Here is a 24551-nt window from a genome sequence, read left to right on the forward strand (position 1 = left end):
CAACCTACCACAGGAGCTACTGACCCAGTTCTACTCAGTGGTCATCGAATCTGTTCTGTGCACTTCAATTACTGTTTGGTATGGCTCGGCCACCAAATCAGACCTACGAAGACTACAACGGACAGTTCGTAGTGCTGAGAAAATTATTGGTGCTCCTCTGCCCACACTTCAGGACCTGTACGATTCCAGAGTGAAAAACAGGGCAAGAAAAATCATCATTGACTCCACACACCCAGCACACAAACTCTTTGATCTGCTGCCCTCTGGCCGGCGCTTTAGAGCACCAAACACCAGGACTTCCAGACACAGAAGCAGCTTCTTCCCCCAGGCAATCTCCCTCCTAAACAGATAACTGCTCCTTAAGAGCAATATTCCACTTCCACTACTCCTATAGTGTGCACTATAGTGCCTTATTATATCTACATCTTATGTATACATGTATATAACACTACCTCTACTTACTAAATTATCCATTTGCACAAGTGTACATACAATCTGTTAATATGTTTATTCTACTATATACTACCCTGTACAATGTCTCTTATATGTTATTATCCCCCATTTTCTGTAAAATAGTCTTTATTTTATATATGCACAATTTAGAATCTTTTAGACTGTAAATCGTATTATATTGTATTGTCATTGTGTTGAATGTCTGTACTAGAAGCTTCCAACACCAAAGAAAATTCCTTGTGTGTGCAAGCACACTTGGCAATAAAGCTCTTCTGATTCTGATTCACCAGTGCGTAGTGATTGGTCGAATACTGCAAGCGTGAGACGGAAATGTAACGCCTCTTACCATATTTGTAACATCAGGTTCCTCTTCAATTGTACTGACAGGTACGCCCACCTTACTTGCGTATACATTTGGGCGGTCTTAGTCAACTCATACGATGAACTGACGTAGATTTGTGGGGGTGTGGTTACACGAGGTGTTTCAGGCTGCAGGTCTGGGTGAGCATTCGCTTTTAGATAGAATGCATCTTTTGTTCCCACACTTTCATTTGTGCAATGTTACGTGTCTAATACATGCATGAGCAACTTATAACGCACCAAAGACACAGAAAAACACGTGTTCGCACCATACGACCCCTTTAAGCCATAATAACTCAATAAATACAGTTAACTAACACAATATCTCATTTTGGAACCAAACTCTTCATATATACATCCTGAGATTAGATTCAAGATGCAAATACCATATAGTATGTGTTTACTTTTCCAAAGCATATAAAATATAAAACATCAAAAATATCATATAATTTTTGTAAATACATAAGGATAATTGCAACGATGCCAGGTTTGCGTCTCATTAACACGTGACCGCACGATTGGAAAAATCACGTGTTCATAAAGTCGACCTGTGTGATTGGCGGGCTCGTTACCTGCCGAGGTGGGTGTCAGGTGTGTTTTTTGTCTGATGGATCCCGGGTCTGAAGCTGCGCCCGCGGGCGTACAATCGCGCGACGAGCTCTCCGAGAAATGTCAGAAGTTATTTCTAGAGTTTTTGGAAGAGTAAGTGCAGGCGGGTGCTATATGTACACCATTTCACTAATTGTAGACGTGTGCGACTTAACAGGGCGCTGCGCAGACCGATAGGCGTATAACGTCAGATGTATATCGGTCTGCGCAGCGCCTCGTAACGCATAATATCTGATCAAATGCTTAGGTTTCAGGATAAAAACGGTGATGTTTTATATCTGGCTGATGCGCAAGAGTTGATCAGACCGGAGAGAAACACTCTCACTGTCGGCTTCTGTAACATCGAGCACTACAACCAGCAGCTGGCCACCACCATTCAAGAGGAATATTACAGGTGAGGAAAAAGAAGTCCATTAACTTGCAATTTCTGTCGTGTGTTTTTTATGAGTGAGGCTATATGGTGTCCTCCATAAACTCCGAGCTTGTGTTTTTAAGGGTTTATCCGTATCTCTGTCGAGCAGTTCGACACTTCGCCAGAGATCAGGGAAACATTCCTCCATCCAAAGAGTTTTATGTGGCCTTTTCAGACTTTCCATCTAGACAAAAGTAAGCGTTCACCTCTCCGTTCCCACAGCTTCATTTCACATCACTATTTTTGTCCGACCAGTTTTGTCTTTACATTGAAATGACCTTAATGAAATGCACGTTATGTGCCGTCCAGGATCCGTGAGCTCTCTACCGCGCGCATCGGCACTCTGTTACGCATCAGCGGGCAGGTGGTGCGCACTCACCCCGTACACCCGGAGCTGGTCAGCGGTACTTTCCTCTGCCTGGACTGTCAGTCTGTCATCAAAGATGTGGAGCAACAGTTTAAATACACGCAGCCGACCATCTGCAAGAACCCCGTGTGCGCCAACCGACGCAGGTTCATGCTGGACACCAACAAGTCGCGCTTTGTTGACTTCCAGAAAGTAAGAAAGCAAAGAACACCTAGTACTTCTTAGCCTAAATCTGTGCGCAAACCGCTGTGAATTATCCGCGTTGTGTGATGTATCCAAACTACTCGTGCGTAATGGCAGGCGCGCATCCAAGAGACGCAGGCGGAGCTGCCGAGAGGCTGCATCCCACGCAGCCTGGAGGTGATCCTGAGGGCTGAGGCTGTGGAAACGGCACAAGCAGGAGATCGTTGTGACTTCACCGGCACACTGATTGTTGTACCTGATGTGTCAGCTCTGGCCCTTGCAGGTACACACCTATCCAGCAGCAGATCTTATGCAATATTTAGATTCAAATAGAATACATTTTCTGTACAACAAATGCTACCCCTGTGTTCATTGTGAGTAGATATCCGTTATCTGACCTGTGTTGCATTTAATTAAAAGGCACGCGGGCAGAAACCAGCAGCAGGGTGACGGGGAAAGAGGGATTTGATGCTGATGGTATTCAGGGGCTCAAAGCTTTGGGGGTCCGGGAACTGTCGTACAGATTAGCCTTCCTCGCTAACTACGTCGCTCCAACTAACCCACGGGTGAGAGCCTTGATCACGTCACAAAGTGTGACATAATCTTAAAGGAAGATATTTAAGTGGTGTTGTTTTTCTTTTGTGTTTAGTTTGGAGGGAAGGAGCTTCGTCCAGAAGATCAGACGGCAGAGAGTGTGAAGAATCAGATGACCGTGCAAGAATGGGAGAAAGTGTTTGAGATGAGCCAAGACAAGAACCTCTATCACAACCTCTGCACCAGCCTGTTCCCCACCATCCATGGTACTCGCCACTACTTTCTTTTGCTCATAGCATCCACATTTCTATTTCTTAAAGCGGATAGTTCAACCCCCCAAAAAATGTTTTCGTTTGTTCACCCTCATGTCGTACAAAACAAAAAAAAGTCTCCATCTTCTGTGGAACACAAACGAAGATATTTTGAGAAATGTTGTCAGTTCAATGGGGACCACTCGTGTTTGATTACTAACGTTCTTCAAAATGTCTAATTTCGTCTTCTGCCGAAGAAAGTAAGTCATACAGGTTTGGAATGCCATGAGGGCGAGTAAATGATGAACGAAATTTCATTTTTGGGTGAACCGTCCTTTTAAACGCTCCACACCCTAAGCAAACGCCCATGTTTTTCAGGCAACGATGAAATTAAACGTGGAATTCTGCTTATGTTATTTGGTGGTGTTGCCAAGACCACCATGGAGGGGACGTCTCTGCGAGGGGACATCAACGTTTGCATCGTTGGAGACCCGAGTACCTCCAAGAGCCAGTTTCTCAAGTAAATGAGACTTAACACATTGAAACTTGAATAATAATTTGATGTTTGAATTGAAACGTTTGATATGTTTCGCTCAGACACGTGGAGGATTTCGCACCCAGGGCGGTCTACACCAGCGGGAAAGCCAGCAGTGCCGCGGGTCTGACCGCCGCTGTGGTCAAAGACGAGGAATCGCACGAGTTTGTCATTGAAGCAGGAGCTCTCATGTTGGCTGACAACGTACGTTTGCACATTTGAGTTTTTCATTCCTTCAACCACTTTCTACAATTGCGTAAACTATTTAGAAAACCATAACAAAATAGCATCAACTTTCTTCAGATGTAAAATTGTGTTTTTATAGGGGGTTTGTTGTATCGATGAGTTTGATAAGATGGACCTCAAAGATCAGGTGGCCATACATGAAGCCATGGAACAGCAAACCATCTCCATCACAAAGGCTGGTGTAAAGGTGTGTGTCCTCCTGATAAAACGTATCAAAATATTTTCTATTTCATCAGTAGTGTACAACAGTCAACACGTTGTACCTTCTCTGGATCGGCTCCTCATTTATGGAATGATCTGCCCACTGCTATAAGATCAGCAGATTCTGTGGCCATCTTTTAAGAATCGGCTGAAAACACATCTCTTCCGTCAACACCTGACCGATTAGTACTGACTTCTATTTCTTTTCTACTCTTTCTATCCTTAAAAAAAATAACTTTGCTTTGTATACAGTACTGTGGTAGGCTATATGAGACCACTTTCATTGCACTTATGCTTTTTGTTGTCTTCTATTGTTTACCTCATTTGTAGGTCGCTTTGGATAAAAGCGTCTGCTAAATGAGTAAATGTAGATGTTGTGTTTTTATGCTGTAGGCCACTCTGAACGCCCGCACATCCATCCTGGCTGCTGCCAACCCCATCGATGGCAGATACAACCGTGCCAAATCTCTGAAGCAAAACGTCAACATGTCGGCACCCATCATGTCCAGATTTGACCTTTTCTTTATACTGGTGGATGAATGCAATGAGGTCACGCGTGAAATCAATTTTCATAGTCTAGTATTGTAGAACATGTTTTGCCAATGTACTACAATGGTGTGTTTTTCTTTCTCACCAGGTGACCGACTACGCCATCGCCCGCAGGATTGTAGATCTTCACGCCAGGAACGTGGAGTCAGTCGAAAGAGTTTACAGTACGGATGAAGTCCAGAGATACATACTGTTCGCCCGCCAGTTCCAGCCCAAGGTAAGACAGCGTCTTTATTTTGCCGTGTGTCGCAAAGTAATGTCTAAAATTTGTAGATTTTTAATATGATATCCTTTTTTTAATAATTTTCCCCAGTCATTTTATTACTGCATGCCTTCTGGTGATAAAAACGTCCAACGGTTAGCAATGTGATGTCATATTTTAGTTATCATTCAACTGTACCAACTGTACCAAGCAACAGCATAACAGACGCATTATGAAACATTCATTTATGTCAGGAGTGCAAAATTACGGTGACCGGGAGGGGACATGCTGCCAATAAATAAAACACATTTTTTCTATCGCACCACACAGTTTTTTTTCCATCCATTCACTAATCGTATATTTTTATTTAATATTTGTATATTATTATAATTATTATTATTACTGTATATAGGCACCATCACACGCAATTCAATATAACAGGCAATATATCAATACAATAATTTATTAATTCCGGCCTATATCTTAATTAAAAATAAATATTATTATAGTCCCATCTATTTCTGATAATTCCAGGCGCTAATAGACACCAGGCTGTTAATGCATTTAAGTCACCTTAGGATCTTGAGGGAACGACTTCACATCGCGTGGCCACAACATAAGGATGTCGTTACCTCAACAAGGTGATCTCGTGGCCACAGCATGTCACGTTCCCTCAAGTTAATATGTCGTGGCCTCATGATGTTATGACGTTCCCACGAATTAATATCTCGTGGCCACAACATATTATCATGTTCCCACGATGTGATATCTCGTGGCCAAGACAAAACTAAGCGAAACGAGCATGTCCCCTCCAGGTCACTGTACAAAATAAACAAGCAAAATAGTATGTTATTGATATGAGACATACATATTCATTCTTGTCTGCTCCTGTTTATTTGTGATCACGGCTTTTAGTCCAAAAATGTGCATATTGTGGGAAATATATACTGAAACACTATTACTTCATATTTCTTTAGACATTTCTGATTTTAAAGCTCCGTCCAACTCCGTCTGTTTCTTTGGCGATCGCTTTTATGACTGCAGGTGTCTCCTGGGTCCTAAAGTACACAGATGATGATGATTTTCTGATTTGCGTTGTGTTGAAATGAATGTCTGATTTACTTAAGGTTGTTTTCAACCTGAACACGAGAAACTTTTACAGCCCCATTGTGCTAGGACTAATATTAATGTCATTTATTTGATTTATGACAACAAAAGGTGCTTTTAACAAGTCACATCAATATAAAACTTGGTATCAGTACTTTTTGGACATTTCCAGCACATTTGAACAAAACCGTGATAATACTGATAATCACGATCATTTTGTTCACTCTATTCATGATGTGAGAATTTCACACAGTTGCATCTCGAAGTATTTATTATGTTATTTAACGGATGTTTTATTTTTATGATAAAATGTTAAATAATTGAATATAATAATTTTATTTATGCAGTTTTAATTGTGTTTAAAGTTGTTGAAGTGCTGAAAATGGAAATAGCCTTTGTTGCTGATGTGGTGTTAAAATAAAAATGTTAATATAGGTTCTTACAAGAAGTTGAAAACTTAAGTAGTCTTAACTTTTTTCTTTTTTTGTGTGATTTGTTTGAACCTGTCACAAGTGTTTTCTTTTGGTTAAGAATATAATGTATACCGGACAAAAATAAACAAACAAAAAATCCAAAAGCATACAGTATAGTGGAAAAACACATTGTAGTCAAGATTGTTTAATGTGATTTTCTGTGTTTCTAGATAACTCCAGAGGCTCAGGAGTTCGTGGTAGATCAGTACAAACGTCTGAGACAGAGAGATGGAGGCGGGACTACAAAGTCAGCCTGGCGAATCACAGTCCGGCAGCTGGAGAGCATGTTACGCCTGTCTGAGGCCATGGCCAGACTTTACTGCTCAGATGAGGTCTGATGTCTGGCTTCTACAACTTGATAGTAAACAATTTCCTGTATGCACAGTATTTAATGGTTGTAATAAGGTGTTCTTGATTGCAAAGGTTAAGCCCAAACACGTGAAAGAGGCGTTCAGACTTCTGAATAAATCCATCATTCGGGTGGACTCTCCCGACATCAATTTCGACCAAGAGCAGGAAAATGATGTAAACGGTGAGTCTGATTCTCATAGAATGACCAACATGTGTTTACTGTATTTAATTTCAACGAGACTGAAATGCGTCAGAGGTCAGGAGAGATCAAATGAAGTTCTCTTATGCCTTGACAGATCAGAATGAGCTGTTTGGGAAAGAGACAGAGGTGCCGAATGGAGTTCATGAGAACGGTCCTCCAGAGGAACCTATGGACACACATGATGCAGCAGGAAAGCCGGAGAAAGCGGCTGCAGCCAAACCAGCACTGAGAATGTCATTTTCTGACTATAAGAGACTCTCTAACCTGCTGGTGCTTCACATGCAGAAGATGGAACAATGTGAGTCCCGGCGACGTTCACACAGCTGTTTTTCTTTTGGTTTTAGTGTGAAATAAAATCGTTGTATTGAGATTTGACATTTGTGACAATTAACCCGTGACAGTTTAGGTCCTTTTAGGTCTAAATATTTGGAAAAATGTGCAAAATATATGGTCCTAAAATAACATTTTTTTTTAATGCTCCAGACATTTCTTGGTGATACAGCAAAATTTAAGTAAGGTGTTAACCCATCTATTGTTTTTAATTAAACAAATATTATTTTCCTATGTACACACCCTATTTATATACAGATAGAGCTTCTGTCTTGGCCGTTGTGATTTTTTTTTTTCTTTCAAAATTCAGATTTGAGTGACAAGATAGTGAGTAGATGAAGAACCAATTTATTTGGGTTAACTTTCTTATTAAATCTGTTGAGTTTTGTTTTAGTGGATGAGGAGGCATCGCTTAAGAAGAGTGAACTGATCAACTGGTACCTGAAGGAAATTGAGAGTGAAATCGAGTCTGAATCTGACCTCATCGCTAAGAAGAATCTCATCGAGAGGGTTCTGCACAGACTTGTTCATTATGTCAGTTGTCATGTAGTATTTATTGTTTGCTTGATCTGAATTGCTGCGGCTATAAAATGCCCCTTTTTCCATTGCAGGACCATATCATCATCGAGCTGACTAAAACAGGGCTGAAGAAGATCAGTCAGGACGGAGACGAACCTGTTGTGGAGGAAGATCCATTTTTAGTGGTGAATCCCAATTATATACTGGAAGACTAGTTGTACTGGCTTCACCGACATTGAGATTTTTTTACCTACTGTTTCATGCATTAATCCTAAATTATGACAAACTAAATACGTGACCGTTTTGAAGTGAATATTGAAAAGAAGAAATGAAAATAAATGGTTTATATTTGACATTTATGTGCATATGTTTGTTGAACACTAGATGGCGCAGTTCGGGTGTCTCATCATACGCTTGGCAAAGTACACAAAACTATACAAAATGCAAACACAAAATATGCAGTGTTTTATTGATATTGAACGAGTAGTCGTTTTATTGACCCTTTAGCATTTCTAGACCTTTTCATCTTACTGTTGCATTGTTTAATTGTAGTCAAATATACATTGTTTGATGGCAATTTCAGCGGTCAGGTCTTCATAACTTTTAAAAACGCATTTAAAATACTGTAGTAATGATCACAATCTTTGCAAAGCTTTCACACATGGCTGTTAGTTCGCAATTTAAAATCAAATCGAGTAAAAAGGAAAACTGACGTTGAAGTGATCCCTATTGACAAAACCACGTAGGCCTGTTATATAGGCTAATTGAAAATTGAATTAAAACCAAAGTACGTTGCATTTGCGTACTTTATTATTATTTCAGATTTGGTATTTCGTATCTGTATTTAAGGCTGTGATTGAGTTGATGTGTTTTGTCTGTATGTTCTCTGTCATCTCAATCAATACAAATGATTTTCTGTTTTAAATGTTGGGCATTACACTCGGGTGTCAGAAGTATGCTGTGGCTAAGATTAAAGTTGAGTGAATGAAGTTAATGTCATTTTTAGAAGCCCGACTCGAGATTTCGTGTTTTCTGGGCGGCAGAAGCGCGCGCACGAATGCGCCTTGCGTGTTTGGAGTGATGTAGATTTGTCTCTGCGCGCCACTTGCTGGATGCGCACGAGAAGATGCGCATATAAAGCAACAGCGCGCGCGTGTGAACAGTTGACTCTTTCCTCTGCCCATTCTGGATGTTTTGACCCAAATAATCGGATCAAACGTTGTCTTGGGCTAAAGAAGGTCTGCAGAAGCTTATGTGGGTTTTGGTGAGTGTTTTCTTCTTGACTGTATCGTTTTTTGCTTCATGCAATTTTGTGTCATCCTTGTTTTGTTCCCTATATCGTTTCTCAGGTAAACAGCTGTGTTAAGATCTTGAGACAGGTGGAAGATGATCTCACCTAGAGACTGCATGTATGCTGGAAGAAAACGCAGAAAACCTATTCAGAAACAGCTGAGTATTTACATTTTTAAAGTGCCTTATTGGATTAACTTTTTGAAAAAGGCCATTTAAAGCCTTTTTAAAAGGATTTTAAAGCCAACGTTTCTAGCATCATGGATTTCTTTATTATTATTATTATTATTATAAGTGAACAAATCAAATGCTCTGCAAGTCACTTTAGATCAAGGCATCCAAGCATAAATGTTAGATAATGTCGAGTTAACGGCTACATTAGGCTAGCTTTGATGTGCGAGTTGAAATAAATACTTTGTGCATGCAGCAAACCAGAGAAAGCCGGGCAGAAATCGAACCCGTCTAAGAGACACCGTGACCGTCTGAACGCAGAACTGGACCGGCTGGCCAACCTTCTTCCCTTCAGTGCTGATGTCATCTCCAAACTGGACAAACTGTCCGTGCTGAGACTCGGTGTGAGTTACCTGCGAGTGAAGAGCTTCTTTCAAGGTAGATCTCACTGTAGATTCCTCAAAATATTCCTATATACTGAGAGAACCAAATGCATTTCAGCTGGTCAGTAATATTTTGAATGCACAGAAAGCATCTTCGTGTGGGGCTTTATTAGAATATGTCAGCATTGTGTGTATAAGCATATGCTGTTTGTTGGGACAGTGGTGTAAGTGTCATACTGGATCAGTTCTGGCCTGGGTTGCTTGGCAGTGTTTGGCAGGCAGGAGGCCTGTTGAGCATCTCTTGTCAAATCTGAGTAATGTGGACCATTTAAAACTGTTATGCGTACCCAGAATGTTAGTTCTTGATAAGTATGATGTGCATTTCTGTGCCGTTTTGTGTTTGAGTACACTGTACAGGAGTCATAGTCTGTATGGGTGTCTTTGGTTAGATTTCACCGACTCTTTCTGATGACCAGTATTTGGTTTAGATAACTCTAAATACATACAGTACATGATATTTAACCCCAGACATTTTTTTTTGTTTTCACCCTTTGGAATCTTTCCGTTAACGTGAGATTGGTGTGTACTGTATGTTTTATTGTAACATTTGTCTTCAAGGCCACTTGTGTTTGTTTCCATCATTTTCTGTGACCTTCACTGAAGACGTAAAACTTAGTCCAGCACAATGTAACAAGATGTTACAGACTTTGTGCTTACATTTGCTACAATACCGAAATATGCATATTATGAACTCATCATAACCAAGTGATGATGTTGTGCTTTATTACTCTTTACGTAAGGATAATCATGTACAGCAGCCGGTTGTTATCGCAGAAATAAGCCCCGACAGTGTGACCAGAAGGGTCTTGTATCTCACTGAAGGGGCTTATTTCGCGATAACAGCCGGCTGCTTGTACATTATCCCGCTTATTACACGGCTACTTGCCACATGAGAAAAAAACTGGACATAAAATTTGAATTTGAAATATTAGCTCATTTTTGCCGAATGCAGACCTTCCGCAAGGAAAAGCTGTTTACTTTCGGTTTTAGGGTAAGAAACGACGTTCAAATGTCATGAACAATTTGGTTTAATCATTTCTAAATATAATGTCATATATGTTATTAAAAGATATTTATATTTAATTTGTCAAGAAAACCTGTTAAAATGATTTGCTGCATCCAGGTTAGAGTCTGTTATTAGTTTTGAGAGGTTGTTATCTGGGAATAACGAACCTGCAAATGTCACGACTGGCCAATCAGAATCAAGCATTCCAACGAGCCGTGTAATAATGTACATTAACAACTGTCTCATTTGTTTCTGTTTTTATCTATGCTAAGAATTTATTTGGAGAAAGATCTGAAGCAAATTTTACGAAACACAATATTTGATTATGTAATATTTAACTGAGAAACGAAAGAGCAACATGAGTAGAAAAATCTTTTTTAAATTTAAAGTTGAAAGATTGCTGCCAATATCTGAGGTAAAGTTGTTGAGGGAGCAACATTTGAAGAATTTGAAGAATTGGTGTTTTGTGTTGTGGCACTGAAGCGCTTTACTGTTTTTATCAGTTATGTTTGTCCGTCATTGTTGCATTCACATTTGTGTCTCTTGTTTTTCTCAGTCGCATGAAATGCACAGAAAGGAAAGAAACACTCAAGCTGATTTGCGCAATTTTTATAGATTGTAAAAATTCAAGCTGTATTTACTCCATGACAACATTTTGTTGAGTAGTTTTTTGCAAGCACACATGAGGGAGTAATTGAGATCCAGAGGCAGATGAGGAGAGAAGGGGGTTATGGGTAATGGATGCCCCACTGACTCCTGGGGAAAGTTTGCGTGACAGCAGCTTGGCAAACACCCCGGTCTGCATTCTATGAGAAAACCGTAAAAGAGAGATGCTGAGCAAACTTGACGCTTCTGTTTATATCATTCACAATTCACTTTGGATGGCCGCATTTGCCAAACGTAATGTTTCATTTTTCACCTACACTTTCTTGTAATAAAATATATCGGGCAGGCTGATTTTAGGCGATTATCTGCATTAGTTTATTTATCTATAGTGTCCGTTTTTATTTTAGGGTAAACTATCGTGGTCGATTTTAAAAACAGTCATCCATCCAATTCCACAGTTATAATAAAATACAATTTCAACTTTTTTATAAGCTACAGCTACTTAAAGGAACAGTTCACCCAAAAATGGTCCCCATTGACTTAACCATAGTAATTTTTCTTCCTACTATGGAAAGTCAATGGGGACATTTTGTTTGGGTGAACCATTCCTTTAACAATGGTAAAAATGAAAGATGCACCAATATACTGGCCAATAATCGGTGTCGGTCGCTAAAAGTAACTTTCACAATATCGGCAGATAGTTAAAAATAAGCCGATGATCAGGCCAAAATATCCTGTCAATCAAAAGAGGACAGGAAAATGCAATAAATTGTATATAGAAAATGTTAAGAAACATCACCAGTTTGATGTTCAGTATAAAAGGGACCCTCCACCGAAAAATGTGTCATGAATTATTCACCCTCAAGTCGTTCATCAACCCTAGGACCGTTTAAGATTAAGATGGTTTTGAAGAGGTCCGGGATCTTTCTGACTCCCCTGGACACTGCAACGCAACCAAACTTATAAACTTAAGTTCTGAAGATAAACGGTCCTAAGGGTTGACGAATGACTTCAGGGTAGGGCTGTCACGATTATGAAATTTGGCTGACGATTAATTGTCTGATAAATCATTGCGATTATGATGATTAATTGTCTGTTTTAGAGCTTTGACTTTTAATTCTCATACATTTTTTATTCAGCTTTGAAACGACCATATTGTTCTGAATATAAAGACTATGTTCTTTTTCTTGGAAATACATCGGAAAAAATTGGGTCATCATATATTTAAGGTTTAGGCTTTTACCTGTCAATAATACAACCGCCAAATACTTGTAAATTGATCAGGAGTGAATTGAAGCCACCATTAAAATACTATCAGTCATAGAAAAACATCAAGTCTGTTTTTTTCTCACTTGCAAGACTACAATAAAAGTTTACTTCTATGTTAATGAGATTTCGGTAGACTGGTTTTCACACTGAAATAATATTAAATTGTACTGCAGGTTATTTTTATGGTATATGCTTTAGTTTTTTTTAAGTGATTGTGTTGTAGTGGTACATTTTACAAGTATCACCATGCTTTAGTAACAATATATACAATAAAATATGTAATATGCAGATGCACTACAGCTCCCCCTAGTGTCTTCTATAGAGATGTGCAATAATTGCGATGATCTGAAACCATCGCGAGGCCAAACAATCGCGACGAGACGATTATTTAATAATCGTGACAGCCCTAGTTGAGTGCGAGTAATTCATGACACAATTTTCATTATTCGGCGGAGGGTCCCTTTAATAGTCATTATAGGAATTAATAACATTCAGAAAGTTAACAAATATTAATTTAAACTTCAGAATCAGTGCATCTCTAGTCAGGTTTTAGTAATAACAAGTGCAAAAACTTTATATAGTAAAAATATAGTATTTTTTATAGGATAGCTCAGATAGTTTACTATTAGAAGGTTTCTATGTGAGAAACAACCGACGTTTTTCATATCCTTTTTTATCCATAATAATGAGTTGAATTGATATATTGGTCAGTATCAGAACACAGCGCTGACGGCTGAAGAAAGGATTGGTCTCCATTAGGAAATCATGTTGGCTCTGGTTTAAAGTCTGTCGCCCTTGAGCTTCCAGTATCACGTTTAGTTTTCTCTCCGCAGACCCTCGGCTGCTTGCGTGCGGATCGGGGAAATTCCATCATGTCTTCTGTGCTGGAAACATTCTTCTGTTTATTTTCATCATGTGTGCTGAAAACTGATGGATGATCCCAGCATTGTGTGTGTGTGTGTGTGTGTGTGTGTGTGTGTGTGTGTGTGTGTGTGCGTGCGTGCGCGCGCGTGTGTGTGTGTGTGTGTGTGTTTCCTCACATCTGTTTTAGCATGAGGCCGAGAATTTTCCTCCCTCACTTGTTTGAGAATTCCTGCTCATATTTATCCCCTGGACAAATCCATCTTTGATCTTTATTTACGTTGTGCACACATGATCCATTTAGAAAACTGCATTGCGTATTGTCACCCAGCCATTTAACGCGTTTTTGTTGACACGAAGGCTAGGAGCAACAGCAAAAATCTGTTTCTGAGCAGCTGAAATATTTATTGTTAACGTCAAACCCCCACAGTAAGAACATTTATGGGGTCCGTATTTGTTGGCAAACTAAAGACGGTTCGTCACACGCGATGTCATGCAAAGAACTGGTCAATGACCCAGATACGTCATAAAGGAGTCTGTCGTTAAACTCCGTTCTGTTGCGTGACAACTGTAAAATAACTTCTGATGTTTTTTGGCAAACCCTTTATTTTCTGTTCTCATTCATATAACCTTTTCTGTCCTTTAACTATGTGTTTTCCGTTTGCAACGCAGCTTAAAGAACAACTGTCGGTCAATAAGGAATGAAATGGCAATTTGAAAGTTATACACAGTTAAGAGATGACCACAGAATGACACAGGTTGCACAGTCCTTTAGCAGCGTTTAAATAGAGCGCTGGCCCTTTAAGAGCGTGCAGTTAAAGTGGATTTGCGTGACTGTAGAACACCAGACCCTGACCTCAGAGACACTAGTGAAAATGATCAGTCCGTCACATGTCTAGAAATGCACAAATGAGTCTACTGTCATACATCCTCTTTCTCGCGAGTCATGACACAATGCCTTTATTCAACATTCTCTGTTCTCTGAATAGTATTTTGGGAAAAAATCACTTGAAAGTTTTCATGGTTAAGTGCTTTTAACAGAATCCATTATGTTTCCGAAAAGCACACATAGATTAAAGGCTTTTTTGTGAAGTATAGTTGAGAAGTTGTGCTCATTGATAAGAAATGTCAATAGAACTCATAAAACCTCCAAGGCTTATGAAATAAATTGATTATGTTTGTCTGTGTTTGTTTATCGGTCTGGCTAGTGTCTAATAATATAACTATTTATATGATATTTAATTCACGTTCATATTAAATTATTTAATTTTATTGTATAACAATGTGTATTTTAATTTGATTAAATAAACAATTTGTTGAATGGGTCCTGTAGTTGTGTACTCATTGATAAGGAATGTCATAGGAAAACATTATAAAAGGTGTTTTAGTATTTGAAGGACAGGCGTTGAAAGTGATTTTGCACTCATAAAACCTGTATGTAGATATTCACCTAAAATTAACTTCCGGCCTGTGTTTGTTTATCGGTCTGGCTATAGTCTAATAATATAACTATTTATATTATATTTAATTTATGTTAATTTTATTTTGTTGTGTAAAAATTTAGTTAAATAAACGATTTGTTTAATTTTGTTGTATGTTCATTTTACACTGCAGTTTGGTCGCATTTAAACAAACCGTATGGTACATTGACATCTAGCGGTTGAGCTTGGTATCGCAGTCCAAATAAAAAATATTGGAGAGGCAAGTTTAGCCAAGTAACGCTTCTTTTCGATTTTCTGATTTTTTGTTATCAGAAATAATCTACAGTTTGTGAATGTGCACTGGAAATTAAGGGCAGTCCACGAACGCGCCCGCAGTAACGTTTGTTTATGTTGTTGCTTTGAAACAGTCTATACCCAAATAATAAAAGATAAGATTGCAAAACTGCCATTTTAATTTCACTGGATCATTATTGAATTCCCACCTTTTCCCTGTAAATTCTCATGCTTTCAAACAGGTAGCTGTTAGAAACTATTATGTGATATCTGTCGTCTGTGACTGCGGACTGTTGTGTATTCGATGAGGGTTTTGTGTTTTGAGTCGATGTTAAAACTTAAAAGAAACTGGCAGAAAAGAGCCACAGAATCCATTCTGCGCTGTGTTATGTAGCTAGCGCATACACGCACATCTGCTCGTAAATTTAACCTCAGTTGTCAAGAGCAAATCTGGTTTTTATTTCCATCCCCTCATCAAAACAACCCAGCGGTGAAATGGGCTGCTTATTAAAATCATTTTCTGCAGTGTGGGAAGATATTTTGTGAAAAGTAGCCCATCCACCTGCAGAGTTGGCTTTTTTGGCAGTAGACGTGAAGTGAATGAATGGAGAATGAGCCCTTAGAGATGAGACAGAATGTCTGAATTTGAGTCAGGTCTGTTTTCTGTGTGAATAAAATGTGGGTTTGATGGAGAGTCGAATATAAATCAGGATGGCAGGTCGTCGTCACCAGTCAATTTTACAAGTGTGTAGCCTATACTTGTACCGTCACTGCTATTAAAGAACGTATGAGATGCGTTCTGTCTTTTTGAGTCCGTTTTTTTACATTATAGTGCATTATTTAATGGCATATTTTGTATGAAAGTACTAAATGGATTTATGACAGTCGACTTTTAAACAGATTCACGCACTTATTGTTTTGCTATTTATATAATATATATTTATATAATTATATATTATAAAATAACCATTTGGGTTATTTTAAAGGAGTCATATGACACGGCTAAAACAAATATTATTGTTAATAATTAATAGCTTCAGCATTTAAGACTTATTTTAGAAGACATTTTAATATTAAATGTATTGTTTATGTATATCTGAGGAAAACGATGAGGGATGTTTTGATGTTGACTAAATTGAGAATTTTAATTTTCCTGTGAACTGATCGGGTCTGTGTAATTTTTTGGAGGATCTATTGACAGAAATGGAATATAATATACATAACTATGTCTTCAGAGATGTTTAAAGACCTTACATAATGAAGCGTTATGTTTTTATTACCTCAGAACGAGCTATTTCTATCTACACACACCAAGAGTCCCCTTACATGGAATTCACCATGTTGTTTCTACAGTAGCCGTAAATGGACAAACTGCTCTAAAGAGCACGTTTCGTAAATGCGTTATCTCCTTCGGCAAAGAAGCGAAAACGTGACGCATTTTTGTCCTGTCGAGTTCGAAAAGGAGGGAGGGATGGAGTGAACCGTTGGTTGCAATTCGCAATCTCACCACTAGACGCCGCTAAAATCTCCACGTTGCTCCATTAAACATGTCGTTTGCAAAATGAAATTATAATGAAATGATAAAAAGAACGTTGTGTAAATTCATAACGGCTGCTCAAGAAAACAAATCATAATCTGGGTCTGAAGCAGATTTGGTTGATGTATGATGTATTTGTGTAGTGTAAACATCACAGTGTCTGTTTGTGGTTATGTTCACTTTGATCATGTGCTGATGTTTGACTAAGTCTTTCACTTAAGATGTCTCAAAAAGCTGGCATGGAATAGTTTTGTATGATTTTATCTCACCGCCTTTGGAAAGATGGGCCACAAGAAAGACCCGAGCACATTCCTGAAGTTAGTCTGTGGTCATTCTCGACCAGTCGTGAAACTGAAAAACACATTTGAAATGGATCTGCTTGACTAAGAGCAGATGAGGAATAGAAACGGTTGAAATGATAGTATCTTCAAAAACGTTTTCTCTTTAGGAAGCATTAATGAAGGAATACGTATCGAAGGGCTTTATTCCTGAGGTTTGGTGTATATGCACGATAAACCTCTACCTCACTACCTTCTGTCTTTCTTTCTCATGTTTTTTTTTCTTACAGCGGTTCAAGAGAAAGACAATCACAGCAGTCATGCGTCAAACCAGGATCACAGCAAGGAGCTTCTGTCTTATGTGATAGACAGTGATCTTCTTCTACAGGTGACTGCAATGGGCACTGATTGTAATTAGTTCCTTTGTCCTTTTTTTTAAAGTTAAAGCCATCTAAATAGTTTATATAAACTATTTATAACTTATAGCTCTTTTTTTGATAACTGAACTTCATTTGCCATCACAAACATTCCATCTTTATATTTGCATGCGTCACATCAAGCTGTATTCATTCATCCTCATGTCTCCTGTAGTCTCTGACTGGATTCGCTCTGGTCGTCAGTACAGATGGGATTATTTTCTACGCGTCGTCCAGTATCGCCGATTACCTTGGATTTCATCAGGTATCCTTTTTCCACTTAAAGGAGCAGTTCAAGTTTCAAAATGAAAATTCTGTCATCATTTACACGCTTTCTTGTCATTTCAAACCTGTAAGACTTTCTTTCTTCTGCAGAACAAAAAAATATATTTTGAAGACTGTTGTTAACAGCCCCCCCCCATTCACTTGCATTGGTTACAATAGAAGTGAATGGGGGGCTGTGCTGTTCTGTTACCAACATTTTTCAAAATATCTTCTTTTGTGTTCTGCGGAAGAAAGTCATACAGGTTTGAAATGACAAGAGGGTGCATGAATAATGACTGAATTCTCAGTTTGAAGGTCAACTACTCCTTTAAAAACACATAAGTGCTTGTTAACTTGTTCTCACATTTGGGTCAATATTTCATTCCACAGCTTTGTCATTTCATAGTGCAGTGAATTGCAGACTAAATGTAGTTCACAGGACTATTCTACAAGCTTGTTTATTCGTATAAATTCCTATGATGTGAATCACACAAAAAACGTACGATTAGAACGAAGCAATGAAGAGGTGCCACCCCTAAACCAAACGTCACTGGATCATACAAAAACATACGAATGAGATCATTTGAAGTCATACAGCCACCGTGTAAAATATTTACAAATTGCAATAAGATTGTGTTGGACCAATTGATGTTCAGCAAATGTTTAGGAAAAAGAGCTTCATTGTGAATTATACCTTTGAAGTAATATTAAAAAGAACTCAACAAAGACAAGAGAAAGATAAAAATAGGTAAAGTTGTAATGTTGGGTTATTTCAACCCACCGTTGGGTCAAAAATGGACAAACCCAACCGTAGTGTTTTACATTAACCTATGCTGGGTTGTTTCATTGTTGGGTGAAATATAAAAAAAAAATTGGGTTCACTTTACTCAACAATTGGGTTTATCCATTTGTTTATCTTCACTTTTTTCGTCCTTTTTTCCACAATTAAATCGCAGGACTGTCAGAGAAATTTAAACGCAAATCGTGTGGTTATACAAGAAATGGCCATTTCCACTATGTGAGTGCAACCTCAAAATCTAAATATAGTTCATTTCATTCACGTAGTCTTTAGAAGGGTTTTATAGTCTTTAAATGTTTCCTTGGCAAGTGTTAAATGGTGAATCTCACGAAAACATTTCCAGATCACATTTTACCCTATGATCAGATGAGCAGAAAACCGAGACAATGAACCCGGTTTTAGACCTTAAAGGGTTGGCTTTTTATTTTGAGTGACACAAAAGAAGATATTTTGAGAAACGTGTCAGTGGTTTTGTGTTCATGCAGTTAATACAAGTTAATGGTGGTCATTATTGTTTGGTTACAAACATTCTTCAAAATAGTTTTGGGGTTTCGTAGAGGAAAGAAAATCATGCAGGTTTATAATTAAATGAATTTTCATTTCTTTGGTTTACTAACATTCCCTTTACGAATTATTAATAGCGATATTATTTTCATTACAAATCCAAATAATTGTGTCGCTCCTTTACACGTCCCAAATCATCGTTTTGAGTTTTGTTTTATGCTTTTTGCATTTTGCATTTGCAGTAGATTATAATTAATGTGTGCATAGATTACAGTACAAAATATGCAGTGAATGTGCATAACTGGTTTAAAATATGCTTTGTGATATTTTCATGGCAATGAACATTTTTATTCTTATTTTAATTGGTGGGTGAATTCGGACCCGGACGTTCCCGGCAGGTTGCGTGAGATTGAGTGTAAATTCCTCCCGTGTGCAGAGAATGTGATGGAATACTCACGCTTCTGCATGAGACATGAAAGGCTGGTGGAAAGCTTCGCATGTCCCAAGCTGGAAAATAAAAGGAAGGTTGAATGTTTTCGGTTGGTTTATGAACAGTGGGTTTGGTGGCGTCAGATGGCATTTCAGACTTTTGTTTTTCATCAGCATCAGAGTCACATCTGTCCGCATGCAAGCAGCCGTGGTGTCACGCAACACAAACATGCTGCTCATGAGGCGGCCGCTGTACCATTCCCAGCGCTTTATTAACCGTAACTCCAGCAAATACACAAGAAAGATGATTAATACGTCATTTTTTAACAAGAAGTCTCCAGAGGGAAAATTTGAAGTAACGTTTTAAATGTGGTTTAATATAAAACTGAATTATACCATGTAAAAGAGATGAAAAGCTTTCGAGTCAATTGCAGTTGATTGTGTGTACTTAAATAAACATTACCGGTCTTATTGTGAACGATTTATCTGCACAGCTCATTCCAAAGAAAAAATGTCTGTCATCTTTCATCAAAATGTAATCATTTTATTTATTTATAATTCTTCCCCTCCAATGACCTGAAGATTTGAAGCCACAATTGTTGTTTTTCAATTGATATTAAAATAAAATAAAATATCTGCAAGCAAATGATAGAACTAACTTGACATTTTCAAGTCATGTGTGATTCCCCCCCCCAAATGTTCACACAGGTGTAAGTTCATCACATTGCCTATAGACATTTGAAAACCAAAAACTTTTCGACACTTGTCTATATTTTGTAATTATATTCTTTTATCGTAAAATATATATAAATATTAAAATAGCTACTTTTATATGGTGTTCTTGTATCTAATCAAGTAACGTTCAGATATTTTGAAGCAAAGCTCATTCATCTGTGTGCGCGTGTCATTATAGCGGGCAAACAGAAAGCACACATTGGTGCGAGAGCCGAGGCGCTTCTGAAGTAAACACTTTCTGCTTTTGTGTTGTTGTGCGTGACTCTCTTTGGCAGACGGACGTGATGCACCAGAACGTCTTTGATTATATCCATGTGGAGGAGCGGCAGGAGTTTTGGAGACAACTCCACTGGGCCATGAACCCCAGCCGGGCAGACCCTCAAACCGCCCGAGACGCAGGTGTGTATAATTACCATTAACCCTGTGTGACACAGTATTCACTGTTCCTGATTACATTCCGTTTACTTGCCTGGATGTTTCTGTCCTTAATGTGCTCTAAGATCTATAACAACATTTGTCTTCATCTCATGTGATGTTGCAGATGAGAATGTTGCGATTGGTCATCTGTTCAGCCCTCAGGAGATTGATGGGGTTCTTCCGGACCTGTCGCCCTTCCTCACACGGTGCTTTGTAGCAAGAGTACGCTGCCTTTTGGACAGCACCTCCGGCTTCCAGGTCAGTTGTGACATCATGCGAACAACGCATTAGACCCAAGTCATTATCTGATCTTTTTGATTTAATGTACACAACTGCATAATCACGGTTTGGTGAACCAAATCAACCTTAACAAAAAGCTGTAGTAGTTGACCATTGCCAGTTACCCTCCCCAGGTCTTGAAATAACCTTTTAAAGGGGTCATATGGCGTGAACACTTGTTTTTCTGTGTCCGTGTTATAAGTTGCCCATGCATGTATTAGACACGTAAAATTGCAAAAATCTATCTAAAAGCGAATGCTCACCCAGACCTGCCTGAAACGCCTCGTGTAGCCACACCCCCACAAATCTACATCATTTGGTGGTCTGATTTGACTGAGACCGCCCAAATGTATACGCAAGTAAGGTGGGCGTACCTGTCAGTACAATTGAAGAGGAACCTGATGTTCCAAATATGGTAAGAGGCGTTACATTTCCGTCACACGCTTGCAGTATTCGACCAATCACTACGCACTGGTGAACTGGCCAATCATAGCACACCTCGCTTTTCAGAGCCATGAGCTTTGTAAAAAATCTGTGTGTTTCAGTGAGGCGGGGCAAAGAGGAGATACAAACATGCACCGTATGTGGAAAATACAGCGTTTTTGAACCTTAAGTCGTGTATACACATTGCATTACATCTAAAACAAACCATAATATTCATTTTAGCCGTGTCATAGGACCCCTTTAAATACCCTTTCATGCACAAATTATGACAACCTCAGCATCTTAGGGCAATATGTCATTGTGATTGTGTGTCATTGATCTGGCTTAGGACTGTTTTACTCTTTTCTCCTGTAGAGCATGCAGTTTCACGGCAGACTGAAGTTCCTTCAGGGTCAGAAGAGAAAGACGGACGCTGGAGCTCTGATGCCACCCCAGCTAGCCCTGTTCTGTGTGGCTGTTCCTATAGTCCTGCCCTCAGTCACTGATCTCGGAGTCAAGAGTATGATGATGAAAAGCAAACACAGAACTTCTACCAGCAGGTCTCTCTCTCTCTCTCTCGCTCGCTCGCTCGCTCGCTCTCGCTCTCTCTCGCTCTCCTTTTGTCTGTCAGCTATTTTTTGTGAGCTCTTAAAGGGATACTCCACCCAAAAATTCTGTCATCATTTACTCACCCTGAAGTTGTTCCAAACCTGTATACATTTTGTGTAAGTAGAGAATGTGAAGCTGACGTCACGCCCTATGTTGCAGTGGCGCCACCATCTTGGGAGGATCATACTCCACTGCTATTATTGTTTTGATATGTACTGTTACTCTTTTGTTTGACATATGGAGAAATTGGAAGTGAAAGAACCAGGGGATTTTCCTGAACGACTCGTAATGCTATTGCAGTTTTTTAACACGGCAAGTCTGACCTACCATAGTTATATTTCCTGATCAAACAAGAAAAACAAAACGCTGCATTGAACGCACTAGCAGCCATCCTCCCAAGATGGCGCAACATTCAACGCTGCGTGATGTCGATTAACAAGCTCTATTGTGTAAATTTCAACTTTTTGTTCTTTATTTGCTGTGTAATTTGTTCTACTGATGAACACAAAGAAATTTGGAAGAATGTTAGCAACTGACATTTCGGGGACGTCATTGACTACCACAGGTTTCGAACTACATGACAGAATAAATCTTTCGTTTAGGTGGACTATCCCTTTTACTGTATATTCACATGCTGTTTAAAGTCACCAGTTGCGAGTGTCTTCTTTTCCGCATCGTGACGTACATCCAAGTGAAACGGCTTCTGAAATAAATAAAAAAGTAGGGCGGAACTTCATGTCGCCCTCGCCTAATTGATTGGATCGTTGTAAGTTGGCCTGATACACCACCGGTACCCATTGGACAGTCAGTAGGCTACAGTCCTACCTCTTTTTCAGGCATTACGTCACGAAGAGAAGAGTTGTTGTTTAGAGGGGGAGTGGATCTTTGTTTTTGATTAAAGATTACAACTGCAAATGAATTTGACAAAAATAATGCACCGCTGTGTAAGAAAATTAATACGATCATTTTTAGTTGCACTGTGACTTTAAGAAATTAAATGCTGTGTACTGGGTACACAAACCAGCCTAACCCTAAATTATATTTCAGGGTCTACGGAAACTGTGGATATTGTCATTTTAATCCTTGTAATCTTTGACTTTGCAGTGATAAGAGGCTCTGTGTGTCCGGTGGCTCATCTGACAGCGAAGAGATGCTGCGTTTTAACTGGTCAAGCACTTTCTGTCATGACAGTTCCAGGTCAGTCCTGGCCAATAGGAGATACAGAGGAGAAGGCTGCAAAACCCAAGAGCAGCCTCTCAACTTCTGTGTTTCCGCTCTGGGCGGCTCTAGACATCAGGTTCTGGACGTTCCCTGGAACACCCACTGTCCCGTCGCCTCGCGCACAGGGCCCGGCAGAATCTACCACCCCTTCTACAAAAACGCCCATGCTGGAAAATTACAGACTGGTTACAGTGTAGACGCACACAGGCTCAGTGGTCACAATGGGGTGGAGAGTTATTGTGTTGATGTGAAGGGTGAGAGAAGAAATAATATGCAGAATGAATGTTATAACAACATGATGCTCCCTGAAACCGCAATTAAAACCGAACAAGATTCGGACTCCGAAAACGGGTGTAATGCATACGGCACACACTGGCGCCAAAGTATGACGTTCTCCGAGTATCCACAGGTAAAAACCGAAGCTGAATGTTATGACGGCTACAGCTCATGTCAGAGAGGCAGAGCTGTCATTAGCCCTCACTTCAACGGGCAACACAAGCATGTCTGCGCAGGAGTCGGCAAACCTCTTAAGTGTGTCCTGAACAAAAGTCTGAACTACTGTGACGCTTTGAGTGTCAGTCAGGATGGATATGTGTTTGCGGATCATAAAAGCCACATGCAGCAGGATGCCCGGATGAATTATGAGTTCAGGAGTCACGCGATCAAACGGGAACCTCTCGACTCTCCGCCTTGGTCCGACAATTGTCGTGATTTTAGTCCAGGGCACGTGCAAAGACACATCACCCCAAACTGCGCAGTGAACGCTGTACTACACAAAGCAAACCCATATGTATACATGCAGTAAAAAGGCTGTTAAATTGAATGCAAATGCTCAGGGGTTCTGCTCCTTTGAGACGAAGGATAATTTTCCATTTTGGGCACTAATGATGTCATTGCAGACTTGTGAGTTCATTTCTATGTGGGACTTGTGTATACACTTTTGGTTATTTTGAAATGACTTTTCACAGGGATGACCGATAGGGCACAAAAATAAAAAAAAGTTATACAGAGAAACAAAGCAACTTTATCCAGTTAAAATGTGTACGATTTTGGATTTGATCAGGTGTTGTCTTGTTTTTTTTTGCACCAACAAGAATTTATTTGTACTCTTATCGCTTGGTCATTAATTTTTCTAAAAAAAAATCTATTTACTGTTGTATTTTTCATTTATATATTTTTAGTTTGAATGATTCAGTTGATCTTTTATTAAAGAAAATAGCCGTTGACCTCAGTCACTGTTTCTGTGCGTTTTCTAAATAACAATATTCTTAAAATAGCTTAATGCGAGTCTATATTTATCAATATTGACCGAATATAAATTATTAATGGTATAGCACAAAGATTTCAAGACACAAGACATTTTTAAAATGGTAATTTCTATGCGTAAAACCTACG

General features: G+C 39.1%; 2 protein-coding genes across 2 annotated transcripts; both read left to right on the plus strand.

Moving 5' to 3' along the window:
* Positions 1 to 1301: 1301 nt before the first annotated feature.
* mcm6l (MCM6 minichromosome maintenance deficient 6, like) lies at positions 1302 to 9713 on the plus strand. The gene is made up of 19 exons (XM_057334601.1): positions 1302 to 1515; positions 1670 to 1816; positions 1918 to 2028; positions 2144 to 2393; positions 2502 to 2667; positions 2805 to 2950; positions 3034 to 3184; positions 3548 to 3689; positions 3767 to 3908; positions 4030 to 4137; positions 4545 to 4700; positions 4789 to 4917; positions 6653 to 6814; positions 6906 to 7014; positions 7130 to 7333; positions 7760 to 7899; positions 7977 to 8069; positions 9234 to 9332; positions 9602 to 9713. The coding sequence occupies exons 1-18, from the start codon at positions 1421 to 1423 to the stop codon at positions 9282 to 9284; spliced, it is 2502 nt and encodes an 833-aa protein (XP_057190584.1). The 5' UTR covers positions 1302 to 1420; the 3' UTR covers positions 9285 to 9332; positions 9602 to 9713.
* ahrrb (aryl-hydrocarbon receptor repressor b) lies at positions 9597 to 24377 on the plus strand (the record flags this gene model as incomplete). Its single annotated transcript, XM_057334696.1, has 7 exons — positions 9597 to 9783; positions 17351 to 17448; positions 17652 to 17741; positions 20483 to 20606; positions 20749 to 20882; positions 21702 to 21886; positions 23040 to 24377. Coding segments are annotated over 7 exons (1740 nt in total), but the record flags the coding sequence as incomplete, so codon positions are not given.
* Between the last annotated feature and the right edge of the window lie 174 nt (positions 24378 to 24551).

Source organism: Triplophysa rosa, linkage group LG5 (genome assembly GCF_024868665.1).
Source record: "Triplophysa rosa linkage group LG5, Trosa_1v2, whole genome shotgun sequence".
In the NCBI taxonomy this organism is placed as follows: domain Eukaryota; kingdom Metazoa; phylum Chordata; class Actinopteri; order Cypriniformes; family Nemacheilidae; genus Triplophysa; species Triplophysa rosa.

Excerpts from the sequence above, each read along its gene's own strand:
- mcm6l (XM_057334601.1), top strand. The coding sequence starts at position 1,421 with ATGGATCCCGGGTCTGAAGCTGCGCCCGCGGGCGTACAATCGCGCGAC. Across the intron at positions 3,690-3,766 it reads TCCAAGAGCCAGTTTCTCAA|ACACGTGGAGGATTTCGCAC; the intron begins GTAAATGAGACT and ends TGTTTCGCTCAG. Across the intron at positions 7,015-7,129 it reads GCAGGAAAATGATGTAAACG|ATCAGAATGAGCTGTTTGGG; the intron begins GTGAGTCTGATT and ends ATGCCTTGACAG.